Genomic DNA, 16,340 nt, shown 5'->3' on the forward strand with positions numbered 1-16,340 from the left:
TCATTCTGCGGAGAGGAACGAGCACTGTGCACAATGTCATCTGATCATTCTGCGGAAAGGAACGAGCACTGAGCACAATGTCATCTGATCATTCTGCGGAGAGGAACGAGCACTGTGCACAATGTCATCTGATCATTCTGCGGAGAGGAACGAGCACTGAGCACAATGTCATCTGATCATTCTGCGGAGAGGAACGAGCACTGTGCACAATGTCATCTGATCATTCTGGGGAGAGGAACGAGCACTGTGCACAATGTCATCTGATCATTCTGCGGAGAGGAACGAGCACTGTGCACAATGTCATCTGATCATTCTGCGGAGAGGAACGAGCACTGTGCTCAATGTCATCTGATCATTCTGCGGAGAGGAACGAGCACTGAGCATAATGTCATCTGATCATTCTGCGGAGAGGAACGAGCACTGTGCACAATGTCATCTGATCATTCTGCGGAGAGGAACGAGCACTGAGCACAATGTCATCTGATCATTCTGCGGAGAGGAACGAGCACTGTGCACAATGTCATCTGATCCAGCATTGGACATACACACATGTAAGGAATGCACAACTGCAGACAGCTGCCTGAAACTGAAATAACTTTCCTTTAGTGCAGAATCTTCTAATTGTTTAGAATTCTCTTGTACACAGACCGGAGTTCTGCTTTAATGATTGGTTCTGTGGCTCATGTAGGTGTGTGGTCTCCTGTGACGGACACATGGAGTGCTCCTTTCTCTATACAGACCACAGGTGACGCCTCTATATGTCATTTTCAGTAATTGTTTCCCTTATTTTCAGCACGTCACCGGGCAGATTTACATGAGATATTTTTATGCCTGTATAGTGAGAGGTGCAGGATGTGGTGACAGACTTCTGTCATACCGGACCAGGACACTCGCAGATATGTCCCTCCTCAGAATCGTTAGCCTGATCCTCAGCCTTCAGCTTTTCTGGGGTAAGACAGCGGGAAAAGCATGGGTATGGATGGGGATGAGTACGGTGAGGGGTGATGGGCACAGTGTGGGTATGGAAGGGGATGTGTACGGTGGGTGGGAGGTGATGGGCACAGTGTGAGTATAGATGTGGATGAGTATGGTGGGTGGGGGGTGATGTGCACACTGTGGGTATAGATGTGGATGAGTACGGTAGGTGGGGGGTGATGTGCACAGTGTGGGTATGGAAGGGGATGAGTATGGTGGGTGAGGGGTGATGGGTACAGTGTGGGTGTGAATGGTGATGAGTATGGTGGATGGGGGGTGATGGGTACAGTGTGGGTATGGATAGGGATACGTACAATGGGTGGAAGGGTAATGAATATATTGGGTGGGGGGTGATGGATATGTGTGCCTATGTGGGTAATGCATGAGGTGCAGTTATAGATGTGGATGAGTATGGTGGGTGAGGGTTGATAGGCACAGTGCGGGTATGGAAGGGGATGAGTACGGTGGGTGAGGGATGATAGGCACAGTGTGGGTATGGAAGGGGATGAGTACGGTGGGTGAGGAGTGATGGGCACAGTGTGGGTATGGATGGGGGTGAGTTATTGTGGGTGGGGAGCGATAGATATGGTGTGGGTATGGAAAGAGATGAGTACGATGGGTGGAAGGGTAATGAATATAGTGTGGGCATGGATGGTGATAACTACATTGGGTGGGAGGTGATGCATATGTGTGCCTACGTGGGTAATACATAAGGTGCAGGTATGGATGGGGATGAGTACTGTGGGTGAGGGATGATAGGCACAGTGTGGGTATAGATGTGGATGAGTACGATGGGTGGTGGGTGATGAGCACAGTGAGGGTATAGATGTGGATGAGTATGATGGGTGGGGGGTGATGGGCACAGTGTGGGTATAGATGTGGATGAGTATGATGGGTGGGGGGTGATGGGCACAGTGTGGGTATAGATGTGGATGAGTACGGTAGGTGGGGGGTGATGGGCACAGTGTGGGTATAAATGTGGATGAGTACGGTAGGTGGGGGGTGATGGGCACAGTGTGGGTATAAATGTGGATGAGTACGGTAGGTGGGGGGTGATGGGCACAGTGTGGGTATAAATGTGGATGAGTACGGTAGGTGGGGGGTGATGGGCACAGTGTGGGTATAAATGTGGATGAGTACGGTAGGTGGGGGGTGATGGGCACAGTGTGGGTATAAATGTGGATGAGTACGGTAGGTGGGGGGTGATGGGCACAGTGTGGGTATGGAAGTGTGGAGTTGGGGGGGGTGAAGGGTACAGTGTTGGTATGGAAGTGTGGAGTTGGGGGGGTGAAGGGTACAGTGTTGGTATGGGTGTGGATGTTGATGAGTACATTGGGTGAGGGGTGATGCGTATAAATGGGGATTATTATGGTATGGAGTATGGAGGTGGGGGGGTGATGATGGGTATGGTGTGGGCGTGGATGGTGTTGAGTACAGTGGATGGTGGTGGGGGAGATGGGCACAGTCTGGGTATAGATGGAGATGGTGGGTGAGGGGTGATGAGTAGAGTGTGGGTATGGAAATTGAAGGTGATAGGTAAGGTGCAGGTATGGGTGTGGATGGTGATGAGTATGGTGGGTGGGGTATTGTGTTGATATGAGGATGGGTGTGATGAGTACAGTGTTGGTATGGAAGTGCGGAGTTTGGGGGGGGGGTGATGGGTACAGTGTTGGTATGGAAGTGGGGAGTTGGGGGTGTGATAAGTACAGTGTGGGTATGGAAGTGCGGAGTTTGGGGGGGGGTGATGGGTACAGTGTGGGTATGGAAGTGTGGAGTTGGGGGGGGTGAAGGGTACAGTGTTGGTATGGAAGTGTGGAGTTGGGGGGGGTGAAGGGTACAGTGTTGGTATGGAAGTGTGGAGTTGGGGGGGGTGAAGGGTACAGTGTTGGTATGGGTGTGGATGTTGATGAGTACATTGGGTGAGGGGTGATGCGTATAAATGGGGATTATTATGGTATGGAGTATGGAGGTGGGGGAGTGATGATGGGTATGGTGTGGGCGTGGATGGTGTTGAGTACAGTGGATGGTGGTGGGGGAGATGGGCACAGTCTGGGTATAGATGGAGATGGTGGGTGAGGGGTGATGAGTAGAGTGTGGGTATGGAAATTGAAGGTGATAGGTAAGGTGCAGGTATGGGTGTGGATGGTGATGAGTATGGTGGGTGGGGTATTGTGTTGATATGAGGATGGGTGTGATGAGTACAGTGTTGGTATGGAAGTGCGGAGTTTGGGGGGGGGGGATGGGTACAGTGTTGGTATGGAAGTGGGGAGTTGGGGGTGTGATAAGTACAGTGTGGGTATGGAAGTGCGGAGTTTGGGGGGGGTGATGGGTACAGTGTTGGTATGGGTGTGGATGTTGATGAGTACATTGGGTGAGGGTTGATGAGGGGTCATGAGTATAAATGGGGATTATTATGGTATGGAGGTGGGGGTGATGATGGGTATGGTGTGGGTGTGGGAGTAGAATGTGATGGGCATGTAGGTGTGATGGGTCCATTGCAGATATGATGTTTAGTGGTTGGGGGATGGGTCATTTTGTGAATATTGGGGTGGGGGGGTTATGGGTACATTGTAGGTATGGGGCGTGGTTTGTAATGAGTCCAGTGTGGTCCCTCTGGGTAGGAGAAGGTTGGGGGTGACAACTCCTTGCCAGAGGTCTTCTCACCACATCCCTGGCCATTAGCCTTTATATACCCAAGAAAGGAATGTCCACACAGGATGGTGGTTTGCACATTTGGGGTGCGCCCCGGGAACAGTTATGGCAGCAGAGCCGGCATATGTACATGTACACAATTTTACATCTCTGGGTAGGATGTACACGCCTGCACCGCCCCCCCCCCCCCTGCCCCCGATCTGTACTGTGATTCAGTACAGCACAAGCCAGTCAGCAGGTCCCAGCCAATGATTAATGATCTGCTGACTGGCTCAGCGAATCCCAGTACAGAGCTCTGTGTTTGCTAACAGCACAGAGCTCTATATAAGGAGTAGCGATCTAGCTGTGCAGGGAGATAGTAAAATCAGCACACTGTACGATCAATGCACATATTGTTAGGCACACATTTAATCCTTTGATCGCCCCTAGATGTTGACCCCCTTCCCAGCCAGTGTCATTAGTCCAGTGACAGTGCATATTATTATCACTGATCACTGTATTGGTGTGACTGGAAGTGTCAGTTAGTCTATTCCCACTCAGTGTCAGTTAGCTGCAGATTTTTGCCACACTATCGCTGTTATAAGTCGCCATTACTAGAATTAAAAATAAATAAAAATTCCAGTGTATATCCCGTAGATGTGATAACCAATCATTAGACACTTATAGAGATTTGTTTTTACCAAAGACCTGTAGCAGAATACATCTCGGCCTAAATTTATGAAGAAATTTGATTTTATTTCATTTTTTTTTTTATTGGATATGTTTTATAGCAGAAAGTAAAAAAAAAATGTTTTTTTTTTTCAAACATTTTCGGCCTTTTTTTTTCTGTTTCAGTCTTTCTATTGAGATTAAAAGTAGCAAAACCAAATACAATAAGGAGCGGTCATCATAGTCAGTATATAGGAAAATGGCAACATCAAGGAAGGGGGAGGGGGGTTTAGTCAGTGTCATAGAAAGTCCATTAGTAGGCTGTGGTGGCTGGGGGGGGGGGGGGGGCGGCAAACAAAAAGTGCCACCCTTTTTGAAATCAATTAGAGCCATCGGCTCTAATCACGTGCTTCACAAAAAAAAACAGTAGAACTCTATGCATCCGGCGCCCTGCATGGAAATTGTGGGGGGGGGGGGCAGCGGCCCCTATGGGCAGGCTATGGACAGGCTGCTGCTGTTAGTAGGTAAGAGAAACTGCCCCAAGGTGGTCCCCGAGCGATATTTCCTTTTTTTGTTCTGTTCCAATTGTTTTTATTTGGTTAACAGGCAAAAGATCCGCCCACAGAGGGGCGAGCATTGAGGTTGTAATGGAAGTTAGCTCCCCGCACTTACCCCATCCAGGTCGTGGCTTCGGCGGCTCCCCCCTTGTGTTTCCTCCCGAGTCCCGGCAGTCGCTTCTCCTGGCCAATCGGGTCTTAGGACTCCCAGACAATCAGGTCTTAGGACTTAAGACTTCCAGACAATCAGGTCTCAGGACCCACTTCCTGATTGGCCGGGGGAAGAAGCAGGAAGACATTAGAATAATATTTTTGCTAATGTCACACAAGTGGGTGGGCTTGGGGTGTAGTGCTCTGCCCCCCGAGCCCACCCTTTTTGAAGCCAATTAGAGCCTCTGGCTCTGATCATGGAGATTAGGGGCCAGGTGCATGGATTGGGGGGGGCGACTCCCCTGTGCCCCTTATGAGCGGCCGCCACTGCCCTGCACCCACCAATATCCGAAAGGCCAGAGGGGGAGCCAATCTGCGGGTCCGGCAGACTTGATGCCCACCGGCCACCCACGATCATTCCCAGAAGGGGCAGAGTGACGATCTGCCTTTGTAAACAAGGCAGATCACTGTTCTGTCAGAGGGAAAGAGAGAGATCTTGTGTTTCTGCTAAGCAGGAACACGGATCTCTTTCTTTCCCCAGTCAGTCCATCCCCCCCCCACAGTTAGAAAGCACTCCCAAGGGGGGAAACTTAACCCTTTGATTGCCCCTGATGTTAACCCCTTTCCTACCAGTGTCATTAGTACAGTGACCGTGCATATTTTTAGCACTGATCACTGTAATAATGTCACTGGTCCCTAAAAAAGTGTCAGTTGTGTCTGATTTGTCAATGTTACAATCCTGCTACAAATCGCTGATCGCCGCCATTACTAGTAAGAAAAAATAAAAAAATTCCATAAAAATATCCCATAGTTTGTAGATGCGATAACTTTTGCGCAAACCAATCAATATACACTTATTGGGATTTTTTTTTACCAAAAACAGGTAGCAGAATACATATTGGCCTAAATTTATGAATATATTCAATTTTTATTGTTTTTATCTGATATGTTTTATAGCAGAAAGTAAAAAATATTGTTTTTTGGTTTTTAAAGTTGTCAGGATTATTTTGTTTATAGCACAAAAAATAAAAACCACAGAGGTGATCAAATACCACCAAAATAAAGCTCTATTTGTGGGAAAAAAATGATATAAATTACATTTGGGTACAGCGCTGCATGACCGCACAATTGTCAGTTAAAGTAGCGCAGTGCTGAATAGCAATAAATACCCTGGTCACGAAGGGGGTAAAACCTTTTGGAGGCCAAGTGGTTTCTATAGCCTTTCAAAGGTGGAAGTGACAATTCACATGACACAGATATACTATCCGGGGGGCATTTTTTGCCAATCACATATAGTGGACGAACCGTAGCAGTCATTATGTGAAAGCAGCACATTACATATCACTGTTAAGACATCTTCCTCTGTGCTCAGTCTCTCTCCTTCCCGGGGTCATTAGTACTCAGAGGGCTCTGACTTGCCATTGGGCTCTATGCATCCAGCTCACAACAGGGGACACTTGGCCTGGCCTAAAAAGATCTTTTACAACCCATTTGTAGCCTCCACCAGCCATAAAGAGACAGGAAGACTACAGGTGGCTCTTCTGGGTGCAGAACCATCTCGCCCTGTCCTCCAGCCCTGTCCCAGGCCTCTGCATAGCTGACTACATCTGGGGTATCTGGTTCCCATGCCCTGACTCCACTATGGCCCCTCCTATCCCGCCTCTTATATGGGCACTGACTCCACCTGTGCCCCTCCCATCCCGCCTCTTATATGGGCACTGACTCCACTAGTGCCCCTCCCATCCTGCCTCTTATATGGGCACTGACTCCACCTGTGCCCCTCCCATCCCACCTCCTATATGGGCACTGACTCCACTAGTGCCCCTCCCATCCTGCCTCTTATATGGGCACTGACTACACCTGTGCCCCTCCTATCCCGCCTCTTATATGGGCACTGACTACACCTGTGACATGACTACAGCAAGGCTTTGTCTAAAAGCGACCTAACACCCACTTACACTATTCCCTGTTACCAGTCACCACACCCTATTTTGGAACAGAGCCACCTAGTGGTAGACCAGCTAATTACAGTACACCTGCTTACACACTCATCTTCTTTAAATTCTGTTCCTGATTTTGCCTGTTATAATGCATGCCAACCCAGATATTACCTTATAAAAGTAGAAGTGTCATCACTGCGCTGTACATGACCTGTGTAGAGAGCAGATCTGTGGGAGGGTCAGCAGGCTCCACCCACTACCGAAAACTACAGGAAGGGGCGGAGACAAGGCCAGTCCCCCTGCACAAGGAGAGAGAGCAGAGCTGTGAGAGGGTCAGCAGGCTCCACCCAATACAGAAAACTACAGGAAGGGGCGGAGACAAGGCTAGTCATCCTGCACAAGGAGAGAGAGCAGAGCTGTAAGAGGGTCGGGAGGCTCCACCCACTACAGAAAACAACAGGAAGGGGCGGAGACAAGGCTAGTCATCCTGCACAAGGAGACGGAGCAGAGCTGTGAGAGGGTCAGCAGGCTCCACCCACTACACAAAACTACAGGAAGGGGCGGAGACAAGGCTAGTCATCCTGCACAAGGAGAGAGAGCAGAACCAGGGGCGTTGCTAGGTGGCAAAAATACCAGGGGCTTCAGCCCGAAGTCCAAGGCCGGCAAGGGGGGGGGCGCTGAGTTTTTTGGTTGGGCAGAGGGGTTGTGTGATGGTTGTGTGGCAGGGGGTAAGCTCACTTGCTGGTTGCTGCCTGGCTTACCAGTGCCCCTCCAATGCTGACCACTAAACTGGCCTACCTACTTGACACACACTGACCTACCTGACACTGACCTACCTGACACACACTGACCTACATACACTGACCTACCTGACACACACTGACCTACACGACACACACTGACCTACCTGACACACACTGACCTACCTACACTGATCTACCTGACACATACTGACCTACATACACTGACCTACCTGACACATACTGACCTACATACACTGACCTACCTGACACATACTGACCTACATACACTGACCTACCTGACACACCCTGACCTACATACACTGACCTACATACACTGACCTACCTACCTGACCCACACTGACCTACCTGACATACACTGACCTGACACACACTGACCCTGTACCTGACATACACACACACACACTGACTGACCTACCTGAGTGACAAGGAGGAGACAGACTTCATGTGTCCAGGCAGGTCCTGCAGCAGCAGCAGCAGCTTAGCCGTGGTGCTGGTGTGCAAGGCAGCCAGAGGAGAGGAGGAGAGCCGCCCGCCCGAGTGGGGATCGATGTGGCACGGCGGCCGCATTGTAATTCCCTCCTTCTTCCTGTTCCATTCACAGCGAGCTGGGAGAGGACTGATAGGTGGAGTGCAGGCTCTGGGAGGCGCTGGGGATGCTGCTCAGGGTGGCGGTGTCTTCTCTCTCTCTCCTTCCTGGGCTCTTCCCAGCTGCCCAGGTATCCCCCTCCCTGCTGTTCTGCACTCCACGCCACCACCAGGCAAGCGGCGGGACGCTCCAGTCCAGAACTCGCAGGCCAGGCCCCACGAGCACTAGCGCTATGGTTGCCACCTCATCCCTTTAAACCCGAACACATATGAATTACACAGGTTCTGTGGCTGATTAAGGTGGTAATTAAACTCACTTGGTGCCTTATCTGCATTTAATTAGCCTCAGAACCAGTGTAATTCAAAGGTGTTCGGGTTTAAAGGGATGAGGTGGCAACTCTAACTAGCGCGGAGGAGGAGGAAGTGCAATCCTCCTCCGCTTTGAATGCTGGGCAGCGACATCACTGGTCGCTAGCCACTAGGCGGCTATAGCAACCAGTGACCAAGAGTAGAGTCAGGTGGAGGCGGGGGCGGAGCTGGAGCCGGGGCCAGCACTACCATGGCTCAGTCCACCCCTGTCCCATGCATTCTGGACCGGGACAAGAGACTTGGGGCTATTGGCCACAGACTCAGGGCTGTAGCCTCAATAGCCACCCCCTGACGACGCCTCTGAGCAGAGCTATGAGAGGGGTGACAGGCAGGCTCCGCCGACTACAGAAAACTACAGTAAAGGGCGGAGACAAGACCAGTCATCCTGCAGAAAGAGAGAAAGCAGAGCTGTGGGAGGGGCCCAGCAGGCTCCACCCACTACAGAAAACTACAGGAGGGGGTGGAGACAAGACCAGTTCCCCTGCACAAGGAGAGAGAGCAGAGCTGTGGGCGGGGTCGGCAAGCAGGCTCCATCCACTACAGAAAACTACAGGAAGGGGCGGAAACAAGAAAAGTCCCCCTGCACAAGGAGAGAGGGCAGCAGTGAGCAGTCTTTATTACAGGAAGTCTCACATGTCAATGTATGGTGCGACTGAATTGGAAAATTTGACATCACCACACATCCCACAAACAAGATACCTCAGTGACATGATTGGAGCTAGTGTTGATGCCATAGCAAGCCATCTATGGGTAGTTGGCCTTCCCTTTCCTTGAAGGGTTGGAGATGATCTCCCAAGTCTGTGAAGAGACAATTTGCCCGAAGAAGAAGCAGGTGATTGGGGATAGCAGACATTGACCTGCTAATGAGGAGGGGTAGTATACAGCCCAATGTGGATTCATTCTGAGCTGATCATCTCACATCATTACCCAGGATTCATCTTGCCTTCTATAGTTAGTTGGGGATCTCTTTCCTTGAAGGGTTGGAGGTGACATCCCCAGCCTTAGGAGAGACAATTAGCTCAAAGAAGCAGGTGGTTGGGGATAGCAGACATTGTCCTGCTAATGAGGAGGGGTAGTATTAAGCCCAATGTGGGTTCTTGCTGAGCTTATCTCACATCATTACCCAGGATTCGTCTAGCCATCTATGGGTAGTTGCTGTTCTCTTTCCTTGAAGGGTTAGAGATGACCTTTGAAGAGGCAATTAGCTCAAAGAAGCAGGTGGATTGGAATGGCAGACATTGCCCTGCTAATGGGAAGGGTTAGTATTAAGCCCGATGTGGGTCCAGGCTGCCCAGGATTCATCTGGCCATCTATGGGTATTTGGGGATCTCTTTCCTTGAAGGGTTGGAGGTGATCTCCCAAGCCTTAGGAGAGACAATGAGCTCAAAGGAGCAGTGATTCGGGATGGGATGGCAGACATTGCCCTGCTAATGTGGAGGGGTAGTATTAAGCCCACTGTGGGTTCATGCTGAGCTTACCATCTCACAACATTACCCAGGATTTATCTGGCCATCTATACATTAGTGGGCTTTTCTTTTCCCAAGCCTTTGAAGAGACAATTAGCTCAAAGAAGCAGGTGGATGGGAATGGCAGACATTGCCCTGCTAATGGGAAGGGGTAGTATTAAGCCTATTGTGGTTTTTGACAGAGCTGGTTTGCTCACATCATTACCTAGGATTCATCTGGCCACCTATGTGCAGTTGGTGTTCCCTTTTCTTGAAGAGTTGAAGGTGATCTACCAAGCCTTTGGAGAGGCAGTTAGCTCAAAAATGCAGGAGGATGGGGATGGCAGACATTGTCCTGCAAATGGGAAGGGGTAGTATTAAGTCAATGTGGGCTCAGACTGAGCTGATTGGCTCACATCATTACCCAGAATTTATCTGGCCATCTATACGTAGTTGGGGTTCCCTTTTCCCAAGCCTTTGGAGAGACCATTGGCTCAAAGAACCGGGAGGATGGGGATATTAGACATTGTCCTGCTAATGAGGAGGGGTGTTATTAAGCTCTGCCTCCCAGACACTCCCACCCAGTACTGAAGGACTGTTTTTTACATCCAATTAGAGAAGGTTTTGGGCAAACTCCCAACTTGGCCAGCAGTATGGAGAGTGTCTCAGGAGGCACATAATCATTCAACTATGCTGATGGCTCATGTCAAAGTGTTCCTGGAATTTTTCCAGTAACTATTATCTTTTAGGAGGAAAAGAGCAAAAGAGCAAAAATAAAAACAGAAAAATGTAGCGGAGACCTCCAAATACTATTTTAAGAGGGAACCCCATTCAAAAATTAAGAAAAAAAGCATGGGGTTCTCGCAAAACCAGCACCCGATACTTATCCTCCCTTATACCCGATACCAGCGTGTCCCCCACTTCTGAACCATACCAGAGTGTCCCCTCCATCTGAATGAACCATACCAGAGTGTCCCCCCCCATCTGAAGCATACCAGAGTGTCCCCCCAATCTGAAGCATACCAGAGTGTCCCCCCAATCTGAAGCATACCAGAGTGTCCCCCCAATCTGAATAATACCAGAGTGTCCCCCCAATCTGAATCATACCAGAGTGTCCTCCCAATCTGAAGCATACCAGAGTGTCCCCCCAATCTGAAGCATACCAGAGTGTCCCCCCAATCTGAATCATACCAGAGTGTCCTCCCAATCTGAAGCATACCAGAGTGTCCCCCCAATCTGAACCATACCAGAGTGTCCCCCCCATCTGAACCATATCAGAGTGTCCCCCCCATCTGAACCATACCAGAGTGTCCCCCCCATCTGAACCATACCAGAGTGTCCCCCCATCTGAACCATACCAGAGTGTCCCCCCCATCTGAACCATACCAGAGTGTCCCTCCCATCTGAACCATACCAGAGTGTCCCCCCCATCTGAACCATACCAGAGTGTCCCCCCATCTGAACCATACCAGAGTGTCCCCCCCATCTGAACCATACCAGAGTGTGTCCCCCCCATCTGAACCATACCAGAGTGTCCCCCCCCATCTGAACCATACCAGAGTGTCCCCCCCATCTGAACCATACCAGAGTGTCCCCCCCCATCTGAACCATACCAGAGTGTCCCCCCCATCTGAACCATACCAGAGTGTCCCCCCCATCTGAACCATACCAGAGTGTTCCCCCCCATCTGAACCATACCAGAGTGTCCCCCCCATCTGAACTATACCAGGCCACATGCCCTCCCTCAACATGAGGGGAACCTTGCCAGAGGCCAGGGGCCAGGGGGTCCCCAACAATTGTCCCACAATGTACAGCCATCATCAATCACAGTGTCTAGAGATGCAGATACATTTCAGTCACCATGAACAAAGTTTACTGACCCGCCAAATAAAAAAATCTGCCAACCGCTGTCACAATCCCAGTGACTGCCTGCCTGCCATTGGTAGATGCGGTGTCTGACAGCTGAATATGAACAAAGGGGCAGGTCTCCTGGGTGACATCATTGACAAAATATGGACACACCCATATTCGGCACTGAAAGTACCAGGGAAACAACAGCCCTTTTTTTTTATCTCTGGTCCCTTTGTTTGCTGGCTGTGGGTTCCCGGCCTGAAAATGAATGAGGTCGCATGACGTCACTGGTTGCTAAGGATGGTGGCACCTGCTGTTTCCTTAACAACCACTGACAGGAAGGAAGCTGTCAAGGGTAGTAGCAGGAGAAAACCCCACTACTATATATGAAGTTCAGCTCATGTCGAGCAGGCTAAAAATCTGGCATTCAGACAAACACCTGAAGAACCTACCATACCTTCTAGCACCTACACCTACCTACTGTACAGAGTGTGAAGGCCCACAACAGGGCCAGTGTAAGTCTGCAATGCAATATTTTAAGTCCTCATTTATAGAAGAGACAATGTCTACCACCCCACCTCCATTACAGGGTCCATCCCCTCCCCCACCACCCATCGCTCTATCTCACACGATAATGTTTACCGAATTGCAGGTGTGGTATAATAGAGAATATTTTCAGACAATCCTCGTATCTCTCACTTCCCTTTTCTGGTAGAAACGTGGTCACCATACATGTGTCCTTATACAGTGTTCAGTCTGTAGTATTAGATAACATTTGTCCGTCTCACATAACATCCTACAGGAGGACAATTCATAACCCCTCCGACTCTGAATAGCGCTACGTCTACCGCTACTTCATTTATTTCAAGCTGTGTGGCTGGCTGACCAGTCTGTGTGTAAGCTCTGACCAGTCTGTGTGTAAGCTCTGATCAGTCTGTGTGTAAGCTCTGACCAGTCCGTGTGTAATCTCTAACCAACCATGTGTAAGCCCTGACCAGTCTGTGTGTAAGCTCTGACCAGTCCGTATGTAAACTCTGACCAGTCTGCGTGTAAGCTCTGACCAGTCCCTGTGTAAGCTCTGACCAGTCCGTGTGTAAGCTCTGACCAGTCCCTGTGTAAGCTCTGACCAGTCCGTGTGTAAGCTCTGACTAGTCTGTGTGTAAGCTCTGACCAGTCCCTGTGTAAGCCCTGATCAGTCCGTATGTAAGCTCTGACCAGTCCGTGTGTAAGCTCTGACCAGTCCCTGTGTAAGCTCTGACCAGTCCGTGTGTAAGCCCTGACCAGTCTGTGTGTAAGCTCTGACCAGTCTGTGTGTAAGCTCTGATCAGTCTGTGTGTAAGCCCTGACCAGTCTGTGTGTAAGCTCTGACCAGTCTGTGTGTAAGCTCTGACCGGTCCGTGTGTAAGCCCTGACCAGTCTGTGTAAGCTCTGACCAGTCCGTATGTAAGCTCTGACCAGTCTGTGTGTAAGCTCTGATCAGTCTGTGTGTAAGCCCTGACCAGTCTGTGTGTAAGCTCTGACCAGTCTGTGTGTAATCTCTAACCAACCATGTGTAAGCCCTGACCAGTCTGTGTAAGCCCTGACCAGTCTGTGTAAGCTCTGACCAGTCTGTGTGTAAGCTCTGACCAGTCCCTGTGTAAGCTCTGACCAGTCCGTGTGTAAGCTCTGACCAGTCCGTGTGTAAGCTCTGACCAGTCCGTGTGTAAGCCCTGACCAGTCTGTGTAAGCTCTGACCAGTCCGTATGTAAGCTCTGACCAGTCTGTGTGTAAGCTCTGATCAGTCTGTGTGTAAGCCCTGACCAGTCTGTGTGTAAGCTCTAACCAACCATGTGTAAGCCCTGACCAGTCTGTGTAAGCCCTGACCAGTCTGTGTAAGCTCTGACCAGTCTGTGTGTAAGCTCTGACCAGTCCCTGTGTAAGCTCTGACCAGTCCGTGTGTAAGCTCTGACCAGTCCGTGTGTAAGCTCTGACCAGTCTGTGTGTAAGCTCTGACCAGTCCCTGTGTAAGCTCTGACCAGTCCGTGTATAAGCTCTGACCAGTCCCTGTGTAAGCTCTGACCAGTCCCTGTGTAAGCTCTGACCAGTCTGTGTATAAGCTCTGACCAGTCCGTGTGTAAGCTCTGACCAGTCCGTATGTAAGCCCTGACCAGTCCGTGTGTAAGCTCTGACCAGTCTGTGTGTAAGCCCTGACCAGTCTGTGTGTAATCTCTAACCAACCATGTGTAAGCCCTGACCAGTCTGTGTAAGCTCTGACCAGTCCGTATGTAAGCTCTGACCAGTCTGTGTGTAAGCCCTGATCAGTCTGTGTGTAAGCCCTGACCAGTCTGTGTGTAAACTCTGACCAGTCTGTGTGTAAGCTCTGACCAGTCTGTGTGTAAGCTCTGACCAGTCTGTGTGTAAGCCCTGACCAGTCCGTGTGTAAGCTCTAAGCCCTGACCAGTCTGTGTGTAAACTCTGACCAGTCTGTGTGTAAGCTCTGACCAGTCTGTGTGTAAGCTCTGACCAGTCTGTGTGTAAGCTCTGACCAGTCTGTGTGTAAGCTCTGACCAGTCTGTGTGTAAGCCCTGACCAGTCTGTGTGTAAGCTCTGACCAGTCTGTGTGTAATCTCTAACTAATCCCTATGTAAGCTTAAATCAGTCCCTGTGTAAGCTCTATTCAGTTTACGTGCAATTCTATGATGTTCTTGTGTAACCTCGGTGTAAGATCAAAGTAATTTATCCTCCTCTATGCACAACATATACTGTATATTCAGTTCAGTAATTGTTCTAATAGTGGAACTCCTCCATGCACCGCGTTCATTTAGTTGCTTTCTGCCAGTCCTATAATGCCCAAAACTTGAATATGTGAATTCACTGACCGATAGAATGATGTCACGTCTCTGTCTATACATCTCCATACATTGTAATAATGACTCTTCCTATAGAATGATGTCACGTCTCTGTCTGTACATCTCTATACATTGTAATAATGACTCTTCTATAGAATGATGTCACGTCTCTGTCCATACATCTCTATACATTGTAATAATGACTCTTCTATAGAATGATGTCACGTCTCTGTCCGTACATCTCTATACATTGTAATAATGACTCTTCTATAGAATGAGGTCACGTCTCTGTCCGTACATCTCCATACATTGTAATAATGACTCTTCTATAGAATGATGTCACGTCTCTGTCTGTACATCTCTATACATTGTAATAATGACTCTTCTATAGAATGATGTCACGTCTCTGTCCATACATCTCTATACATTGTAATAATGACTCTTCTATAGAATGATGTCACGTCTCTGTCCGTACATCTCCATACATTGTAATAATGACTCTTCCTATAGAATGAGGTCACTTCTCTGTCCGTACATCTCTATACATTGTAATAATGACTCTTCTATAGAATGATGTCACGTCTCTGTCCGTACATCTCCATACATTGTAATAATGACTCTTCTATAGAATGATGTCACGTCTCTGTCCGTACATCTCTATACATTGTAATAATGACTCTTCTATAGAATGATGTCACGTCTCTGTCCGTACATCTCTATACATTGTAATAATGACTCTTCTATAGAATGATGTCACGTCTCTGTCTGTACATCTCTATACATTGTAATAATGACTCTTGTATAGAATGATGTCACGTCTCTGTCCGTACATCTCCATACATTGTAATAATGACTCTTCTATAGAATGATGTCACGTCTCTGTCCATACATCTCCATACATTGTAATAATGACTCTTCCTATAGAATGATGTCACATCTCTGTCCGTACATCTCTATACATTGTAATAATGACTCTTCCTATAGAATGATGTCACATCTCTGTCCGTACATCTCTATACATTGTAATAATGACTCTTCCTATAGAATGATGTCACGTCTCTGTCCGTACATCTCTATACATTGTAATAATGACTCTTCTATAGAATGATGTCACGTCTCTGTCCGTACATCTCCATACATTGTAATAATGACTCTTCTATAGAATGATGTCACGTCTCTGTCTGTACATCTCCATACATTGTAATAATGACTCTTCCTATAGAATGATGTCACATCTCTGTCCGTACATCTCCATACATTGTAATAATGACTCTTCCTATAGAATGATGTCACATCTCTGTCCGTACATCTCTATACATTGTAATAATGACTCTTCTATAGAATGATGTCACGTCTCTGTCCGTACATCTCTATACATTGTAATAATGACTCTTCTATAGAATGATGTCACATCTCTTTCCGTATATCTTCATACATTGTAATAATGACTCTTTGTAACGGAACGTCCCACACTCCACTTGAGTGCTTCCGTCAGTATACCACTTCCTCCCAGTCTGGATACAGATATCAGATATTCCAACCGCTCATAAGCACAAAACAAGGCGACACTTTTTTC

The 16,340-nt window shown here is 48.6% G+C and overlaps 1 protein-coding gene across 1 annotated transcript in view; it reads left to right on the top strand.

The window, feature by feature from the left end:
* Positions 1–818: 818 nt before the first annotated feature.
* The window catches only part of LOC141129509 (uncharacterized), a 68,420-nt gene continuing 52,898 nt past the window's right edge, over positions 819–16,340 (top strand). Inside the window, exon 1 of the mRNA XM_073617588.1 lies at positions 819–950. Coding sequence (XP_073473689.1) covers positions 899–950 — 52 coding nt within the window. The 5' untranslated portion in view covers positions 819–898. The remainder of the gene's footprint in view (positions 951–16,340) is intronic.

The sequence above is a fragment of the Aquarana catesbeiana genome, linkage group LG02, assembly GCF_042186555.1.
Source record: "Aquarana catesbeiana isolate 2022-GZ linkage group LG02, ASM4218655v1, whole genome shotgun sequence".
Lineage (NCBI taxonomy): Eukaryota > Metazoa > Chordata > Amphibia > Anura > Ranidae > Aquarana > Aquarana catesbeiana.